The sequence below is a fragment of the Tupaia chinensis genome, unplaced genomic scaffold, assembly GCF_000334495.1.
Source record: "Tupaia chinensis unplaced genomic scaffold, TupChi_1.0 Scaffold000561_1, whole genome shotgun sequence".
Lineage (NCBI taxonomy): Eukaryota > Metazoa > Chordata > Mammalia > Scandentia > Tupaiidae > Tupaia > Tupaia belangeri.
In genome coordinates this window covers 26,053-34,966 of record NW_006160074.1, presented here as the reverse complement: position 1 = coordinate 34,966, position 8,914 = coordinate 26,053, and the positions used below count along the sequence as shown (strand labels likewise).

Below are 8,914 nucleotides of genomic sequence, written 5' to 3'. Positions count from 1 at the left end.
CCACAACGCAGTCCCTTCCCCATCTCTCCCTCCTTTCAGGATATGGGGCACGCACATGTACCTGGCATGTTTTTCAAGTCACCAGGTGAGACTCAGACCTCACAGTCGGTCTCGTAGGACCCAGTGACTGGCCTGGAAGTTAGTGTGCTGATTTTTTGGAATACTCCCTCTTACATGTGGTGTTCCTTTCACTTGTTTTCTGGAAACACAGAAAGAAGTAGGTGCTATCAAAAAGGCAGTGCAGGCTGGCTGCACTTCACACCCCTATGAAGGTGGCGTCGAGGGCCGGAAGTGGTCACCACCCCTCAGTTCTGCAAATCACTCACAACAGAGCCATCTGATTTCTTCCAGCTTTGTTTAAAAGGGGAGAAGGAAGGGCACAGCTTGGAGGTGGGGAGGACAGCATCCTCCCACTGCCACAGAGGAGGGCAGGAAACCGTTCTTCATCGGGGAAAGCCAAGCCGGTACCTCACTGGCCCACAGCTCATCCACGTGCAATCTTCTGCAGCCTGGGAGGCCCGGGTGGGCAGTGGTCGCTGGGCCTTCTGGCCACGAGGCCACGAACAGCTCACCTGGGCTGATCACTTGGCTCCTGGGTCTGCCAGGGAGGCAGGTTCTTCTACCACTTGGGACTTGCCCTCCAGCACCTGCCGGACCCTTTGCATCCCTGGGAAGGGGAAGCGAAGGCACCGATCAGCCCTGATGGCCAGGTGGGGTGGGGACAAACAAGTGGAGGCTGCTGGGCCAGGAGAGAGGGCCCCGATACAGGACGTGGATGGAGCTGGGCCAGGAGAGAGGGCCGCGATACTGGACGCGGATGGAGCTGGGCCGGGAGAGAGGGCCCCGATACAGGACGCGGATGGAGCTGGGCCAGGAGAGAGGGCCACGATGCAGGACGCGGATGGAGCTGGGCTGGGAGAGAGGGCTATGATGCAGGACGCGGATGGAGCTGGGCCGGGAGGGTGGCTGCTCACCCAAGCGGAGCCGGTGGGCCCTGTCTGAGAAGATGATGCGGAACCAGCCGGGCTCCCTGCACTGGAAGGCCTTGCCATAGGACAGCAGCACCTTGTTCTCCAAAAAGCGGTACCAGAGCTGCATTTCCTCCTCAAAGGTGCCCTTGGGCAGGAACTGGGGAGAGGGAGCAAAAGGGGCTCAGGATACAGCGGGAACCCCCTGCCCCTCGCTGCTGGAGGGAGGCGGACGCCCCTCCCAGTCCCCGACCCCACTTGCCACCCCACTTGCCTTACCTTTCTCAAGTCAACCCAGATGAAGAAGCCTGCCCCCCGACTCAGGAAGGGGACCCCCAGGGCTCTGAGCTCTTCTGAGACATAGGCATGGGCAGCCTTGAGTCGGGCGTGGTTTTCCGGCAGGTACACCTGGTTGATCCAGTCTGTTGGGTGAAATACAAGCCAAAAGATAAAGCACCCATCGGCCCTCCGTCCCAAACGTGGACCAGAGGAGGTTGCGAGCTGCTGAGACCGGCTGAGTCCCTGCTCCAGTGGGCTGATGGGGGGGCCAGGAGGGGCCGGGAAATTCAGCACTGGGTATAAATGACCTTCAGTCCTGGACCCGGCCCTGCCAGTTTCAGGTCCTGCATGCTATCAGGACCCCAGAGTGCAAAGTCCCTCAGAGTGCAGAACCGAACCAGAGGTTATCAGGTTAACTCTCCAGAGACACACGGAATGAGGTTCTGATGGGGTGTGGGGTCTTGGGCAGCTTCACTTCTCTGAGCCTTACTTTAAAAAAATAATTTATTTCATTTTATTTATTATTATTATTGATGTTTTTTAGAGAGATTTTTGCTATGGGGCACATGTACTCACCAGAGAGACAGAGACAGAAAGCAAGAAATCACCCCCCAGGGAGGATGGCCAAGCTGCAATCCCTTCTCCTCCATTCTCCTCTCGGGATCTTGGGCACGCACACACACACACACACACACACACGCCCGGCATGAGTTTGAATCTGCCGGGTCCAGGCTTGAACTGCAGTTGACTACGTGGGAGTCCAGCGATCTAACCATTGCTCTACCTGCTGATCCTGATTATTAATATTTTTAAATTTGCTATAGGGCACTTACCCACTAGAAAGAGACTGAGGGGAAGGAAGAGGGAAAGCAAAAAGCAAACCACCAGGTCCAGGGACTCAAACTGTGGTCTGCCATGTGGGAGCCCAGCACCTTAACCACCAGCCACCTGGCAGCCCTGGTCCTCAATTTTTTTATTGGCCTTTGTTTTACTTTGTTTTGTTTTGGTGTACTGTTCTTTTTTTTTTTTTTTTAAGAGATTTTTTTGCTATAGGGCACGTGCGCTCGCCACAGACAGAGAGAGACAGAAAGCAAGAAATCACCCCCCAGGGGGGATGGTCACGCCGCAATCCCTTCTCCTCCATTCTCCTCTTGGGATCTTGGGCACGCACGCACACGCGCCCAGCGTGAGTTTTAAGCCACCGGGTCCGGGATGCGAACCACGGTCGACTACGTGGGAATCCAGCGACATAGCCATTACGCTAACTGCTGGTTCCCAATGTACTGTTCTAAACACATCTGAACACACATGTAGATCGGTGTGACACCCCCCACACTATGGTCAGCATTCTGAACAGTCCAGCTGTCTCAAAGAACCCCTCATGCTGCCAATACGCATTCACACATCAGCCCTTCCCCACAGCTCGGATCCGTTATCTATCACTATGGCTCTGTGTCCTCCGGAACATGAGAAAAGTGGATTACATGGTGTGAAATCTGAGACTGCTCAGTATAACACCCCTGCGGTGAATCCACATTGTTAGGGACTTATTGCAGAGCAGTGTCCCACTGGGTGGATGCAGAGTTGCCAGGGTGTCCATTCATCTGTCGAAGGACAAGTGGGTGGTTTCCAGTTGTGAGAAGTTAGGAACAAGTCCCCAAACGTTCGTGTAGAGGTTCTAGTGTACCCATCAGAACCACGCGCGAGGAGTGGGACTGCGAGGTCAGTTGGTAAGGGTGTATTTGTAAGAAATGCCCAGGGGCCAGCAGGTGGCATAGTGGCTAAGGTGCTAGACTCCCACAAGTTCCAGACCTGGTGGCTTAAAAATCACACTGGGCATGTGTGTGTGCCATGTGCCCAAAAACCCAGGGGGAGAATGGAGAAGGGACTGTGGCATGATCATCTCCCCCAGGAGGTGATATATCACTTTTCCTCTCACTGTCCCTCTCCAGGGAGCACATGTGCCTTATGGCAAAATAAAAAAAGAAAGAAATGCCCAGCTGTTATCCCCACCAGCGATGGATAAGAGCTGCAGCTGTTCTACAGACTGGCCAATACTCGTTACTTAAAAAAAAAAAAAAAAAAAGAAAAAACTTTAGCTATTAGAGTGGGTGTGCAGCATGGGACCCTCATTCTCCTCATCTATAAAACGAGGGGGAAAACACTGTTTTTGATTTCCCAGGAATCCGGAGCAGGACCAGTGAGTAAAGCACTGGCCGGGCTCAGTGAGAGGGGGCAGTCACAGGTACCCTCTGCTAGCCGAGCTCTCTCCAGACATAGGAAGAGAACCGACCCCCAGATACCTTCATTGTAGTCATTCTTAGCCTAATACTTTCTGCTCTCTCTCCCTTCTTTTGCTATTACGGCCATGTACTTGCCAGAGAGAGATTGGGGTAGAGGGGAGGAGAGACAGAGAGACAGGGAAAGTGAGAAATCACCCCCAGGCAGGATGGACACACCACAATCCCTTCTTCTCCATTCTCCTTTCGGGATTTTAGGCACACATGTCATGCACCCGGCATGTCTTTCAAGTCACCAGGACCGGGACCTGAACCACTCACTTGGCCCTGTGGGATCCAGTCGCCTTAACCGCCATGCCACCTGTTGGCCCAATAAGTTATGCTCTCTTTATCAAGTGCTCACAGCTAATGCTAATGAGTTCACATCAATCAGGTGCCTATCGTATGCCAATCATATTCCAGTTAAGTTACAAATCACGCTAATTCTATGAAACAGGGACCACTTTCTTAGTAAAGAAGAAACTGAGGCTCGGGGAGGTAAAGCTAAGCGCCACACAGCCAGGACGTGACAGAGTACAGAATGGTCCCACCTCAAACACCACCCTGAGTTATTGTCATGAGAGAAGCAGCCATGACCCCTGCTGGCCCCAGCCAGCCTACGGAACTCCCCTCCCCATTTTCAGGTCACCAGCCCCAGGCAGTCACCTCGGTCACGGAGCATCTGGGCCATCTGGCTCTGGAGCAAGCCACTGAGGCCATGATAGCGGCAGAGGGAAGCCACAGCAGTGGCCACATCCTGGTTCTCTGTGTACAGCGTGCCAAAGCGGAGCCCAGACATCCCGAAGTCCTGCAGAAAGAAGTGCCCTGGGCAGAGGCCAGCCTTGCACCAAAAGTCCCACCACCTGTCTACCCTCCCAGCACCCAAACACCTCCGAGGCCAGCCAGACACTCACCTTGCTGGTCGCCCACATCACGTGGGTCCTCTGGGGATCAGGCAGCCTGCGGGGAGCACAGGGCGGGGAAAAGGCAGCATGGAAGCCCTGCGCCTTTGGATGAACCAGTGAGGAGATGGAGAGGGAGTCTGGTTCTGGTCCTGAGCAAGCCTGGGTTTCGTGCCTTTGAACCACGATTCCCAGACATTCTTTGGGCAGGGGTCAGCAAGTGACAGCCCACAGGCCACACCCAGCCTGCTGCCTGGTCCAGCAAATAAAGCTTTCTTGGAACACACCTACGCTCATTAGCTGCACAGGAACGATGGCTGCTTTTGTAATACCAGGGCAGAACGAGGGGCGAGACCAGAGGCCCCCGACAGCCTGAAATATTGACCATCTGGCCCTTTACGGAAGTTTGCTAACCCTGCCCTAGGGTTAGCATTGTCAGTGCCGCAGCAGACGTACCTGACCACCCTCCACTAGACCAGGCTGCTCCAGGGCCCCGAGCAGAGCCTCTCTGAGCCCCCAGACCACTCCTGGCACCTACCACAGCCAGCATGGACGACGGCTGTGCACCGAGCGGGGATGGGTTGGCAGGAAAGCCATGACACATGTTTGCATTGAGAAGCATGGAAAAATACGTCGGGGTTGGCAGGAAAGCCATGACACATGTTTGCTTTGAGAAACATGGAAAAATACATCGTGACTTTCTCGATGACCTAATAGAATGGGTCTTTGTGGGGTTTTGGTGTTGGTTTTAGTTTCCGGCTAGAAATAAGTCCCACCTAGGAAGGTCCTGTCGTTCTTGCTCACTGTTACGGCCCAGCATCTAGCACAGGGCCCAGCCCGGAGCTGAGGCTCAATAAAATGTTTTCAGACCTACGCAAGGCTCATGGACAAGCCACTATTTTCTCCTTGTCTCACTCTCCTAATCCACAAAACAAATACGGGTCACAACCTGTGCTGCATCTGGTGCAGAGGGTGGCGAGGGCCAGGTGAGGGAATGGACGGAGAGGCCTCGGCTTTGCTGACAGTTCTGAACAAACGCCAGTCATTGTTTGAAGAGTCCCTGAAGGTCAGGCTCACAGACTTCCCAGGTGACCTGGTCTAAGCGCTTCCAAAGACGGTTTACCCACCAAGTCTTTGCTTAAACTAAACCTAACGGGAAAGCCTAATAGTTAAATAGCCAGAGGGGCCTGGCAAGGGACTCGCCAAGTATTTGTTGAGTGACTGAGTGAATGAATGAAAGCGGAGCTGCTCTGGGATAAAGGAAACAGCGCAGAGGGCCAGGTGCCCACCCACACAGCCCTCACACCAGGACCCCAAGGCCCCTCCCTGGGACCCTCTGAAACCCCAGAAAATGACTGCAAACCACCGACTCAGCCCAACTCTCCCAACTTCTCATTCGATCTGAAGACTGGGGGGGGGGTGTCGCTGGGGAAGAGGACTTGCTTTGGGCCATGCCAGAGAGAGCCTGGGCTCCGTGGGGAAGTGGAGGGCTGGCACGGTTCGCTGGGTCAGGGGAGCCTCACCTTTCCAGGCCTAGGACACTGCAGTACGCAGAGGGACGTTGGTCTGGCCTAGGGTGACCATGCCTGTGGTCACAGATACCACGGAGATGACAGTGGGGCTTTTGAAGCACCGTAGGAAAGAGGCAGAGCCCTCGGGGGTTCCCCTGGAGGGGCACAGCTAATGAAGTACCAGGGCTCCAGTCAGAGACCCCAATTTAAGCCCCACTCCATCCCTCTCTTCGCCACTCAGAGGCTCAGGACACGGGGCGTTAGAACAGCCCTCCGTGGAGGGTTGCTGTGAGGACTGCGTGAGATATGCTAAGTGCTTAGCTTGCTGCCCGCCTCCTGGAGCCTGCAATAAATGACAGCTGCTTGTATAAAAAGCGAGGGAGAAATGGCATCCCAGAAGCCCCTACTGCCCCGCCCCACTGTCAGGGAGGACCACAGTAAGAAGCCCACAGCGGGGTGAAGCGAATACAGCCCTGCACCAAAGCCCACGGCAAACCCTGCTGCTTCACCTCTTGGCAAATTCCAGGTATTCCTGCAGCTCTCCCGGGGAGTAGATGTCACCCAGGGGGTTCTGGGGGTTGATGAGGATGAGGCCTTTGACCTTCACACCCTGAAAGCGTCAAGGGGCAGGAGATCCTCAGCCCTTCCTCAAGGTCAGAGCCACGTGGGCCCTCCAGACAGGGCTGATCTCTGGGCAGCTCCCAGAGAAATGTGACAGGGGACATGCTCATGACTCAACGGGAAGCAACCAAGGACACAGAAGAACATCTGCAGCATCGTGCCGACTGAGAAAAACAAGCAGAGAACAAAGCCTGGGGAAACGTGTCCGAATGCCGGTCGAGGTTGGTTTTATTGGGAGAATTACAAGTGAGGCTTCTGCACTTTCAAAATGCCAACAGTGAGCGTGTTCAGCGGTACTGACCAAAGTTACAAACTAAGAAGACAGATTTGTGAAAAGTGACCGGGAAGAAACCAAGAGAATACTGGTTGGACTGGTCTCTGCCTTTCATCAGAAGACCTCAGATCCCCTCAAAGTGGGCAGGCCCACCTCCTCAAGTTAGCAGATTTGTTAAACGACAGATCCCTACATTCTGTACTGGGACCTCCAAAGGAGAACGGACGAGGCAGGGAGAGTTTTAATGAGTTCCCTGCGATTCTCTGTGTGCTGAGGGTTGAGCGTCTCTTCTTAGGGGAAGACCTCATGGGCAGGGCCTGCCTGACTCCCAGAACGGTTCCTCATTACCACCCTACCCATCTGTCCCATCACAGGCTGTCCACCCTTCTCCCAGGAGGTCCACACAGGAGGGCTCCAGGCCCTGTCCAGGCCCACCCACTCCCAGCCTGGGGTTCGATTTGCTCCCCAGACCTCAGAATTCGCTCCTCGCAGGGCCATCTCGAGCTTCTCCACTGTCAGCTGGAAGGGGCGCGTGTCTTGCCCAGTGACCTGGAAAAAGATCCCCGTGGCCACCAGCCAAATTCAGTGACACTCCTGAGCCTGATCTCTCGGCCTCTCCTCCTCAGTCATCTTGAGCCTCCTCAGAACACTCTGGACAAACAGGTGGGGCCCCTTCTTACTGCCACCCACCACCACCCCTCATGTAAGGGACACCACTCCTCCCTCCGAGGCCCCAGGGGTCCTCCGATGGACGTCCAAGGACTTGCGTGTTGAAGTTCCCTCTGCTGCACTCCCCCCTCGTGATTCTGGGCCAGCCTTTGGCTTCTGTATCAGAGCCCGGAGCTTGGAGCTCTGAGGAACCCAGACATGGCAGCCAGGAGGTAGCAGAAGGTTCCTTTTAACTTTTCACTACAGCCCCACCACCTTCAGCATGGTCTTCATCCCACATCCACCCCAAATTCAGACATAGGAAACAGCCTGCAGGGACGCCCAGGTCACCCCGGATGCCAGGAACCCGTACCTCGCTGTCCAGATGGACGTAGACCAGGCGGACGCTGCCGTAGAGGAAGACGTGCTGGGTGATGGCTCCGTAGTAAGGGGTGGGGATCAGGAAAGCCTCTGGGGTAGGAGTGGGCCAGCGACCGTCACCCTCAGATCCCCTCCTCCCCAACTTCCCAACAGCCATCGGCCCCATTGCCTCTCCAAGCTTGGGGAACACCCCACTCTCAACTCTTAAAACCCTTTGTAAAGCTTGGATACCTGGAGGCCGGACCCTTTCCTAATAACTAGGAGCCGGCACTTCCTCCGTGCTGGGAGCTGCGCTGCACAGTTACTGCTTGTTATCCCGTTTGACCCTCACCATCACTCTCCACAGTAGGTGCTGTTATCACCCTAAGTTCGCAGCCAGACAACGGCAAACAACTACACCTGAGCGGATCCCTGCTCTTGACTGTTCTAGCTGGGGCAGGGAGCAAGAACTGCCTATTACAACTTACAAGACTCTTCCTTAGATGGTTCGAATCCCAGTTCCTGCCTCTCTGACAAGTTACCCAACACTCCGTGCCTTAGCATCCTATCTGTAAAAGGGGGACAATCACCGGTCCTACTTCATGGGGACGGTGACATACAATGTGCAGAGTCATAGGCCAGTGCCCGGAACACAGCTGATGGTCAAAACGTAATGAATACTGGCATTACGAGGTAAGCTGCAGCAGTAACAGCTCCTACTATTACTAGTAATACTAGGCCCCTGTTCCTTGTAACCACCAACCCCTGCCCACGACTTAATATGACCGTGGCTCCTACAGCAGGTACTGCCGGCGCCTGCTCGGCCATGCCCATATTCTTCCTCGCTAGGAGAGCATCGGCTCTTTCAGCTGTGATCAGCAATTCGTCCACGGAGACATGCCCATATTCTTCCTCGCTAGGAGAGCATTAGCTCTCTCAGCCATGCTCAGCAATACGTCCATGGAGTGCAGCCTTCCTCCTGCCCTGGTGGGAGCCAGCCCGGGTTCTCTCTGTCCCCTTTGCCAGAGACTGCATTGGGATAGGTTTATGGTCAAGAGAGGTCGTGTCAGTA

The 8,914-nt window shown here is 54.9% G+C and overlaps 1 protein-coding gene across 1 annotated transcript in view; it reads right to left on the bottom strand.

Moving 5' to 3' along the window:
• Window positions 1–336: 336 nt before the first annotated feature.
• Window positions 337–8,914, bottom strand: part of ACCS (1-aminocyclopropane-1-carboxylate synthase homolog (inactive)) — an 18,598-nt gene continuing 10,020 nt past the window's right edge. The window contains exons 7-15 of the mRNA XM_027775435.1: window positions 7,856–7,953; window positions 7,306–7,383; window positions 6,446–6,549; window positions 5,979–6,094; window positions 4,441–4,640; window positions 4,193–4,334; window positions 1,248–1,390; window positions 975–1,128; window positions 337–667 (exon numbers count right to left, since the gene is read on the bottom strand). Of these exons, the coding sequence (XP_027631236.1) occupies window positions 582–667; window positions 975–1,128; window positions 1,248–1,390; window positions 4,193–4,334; window positions 4,441–4,640; window positions 5,979–6,094; window positions 6,446–6,549; window positions 7,306–7,383; window positions 7,856–7,953 (1,121 nt within the window). The 3' untranslated portion in view covers window positions 337–581. The remainder of the gene's footprint in view (window positions 668–974; window positions 1,129–1,247; window positions 1,391–4,192; window positions 4,335–4,440; window positions 4,641–5,978; window positions 6,095–6,445; window positions 6,550–7,305; window positions 7,384–7,855; window positions 7,954–8,914) is intronic.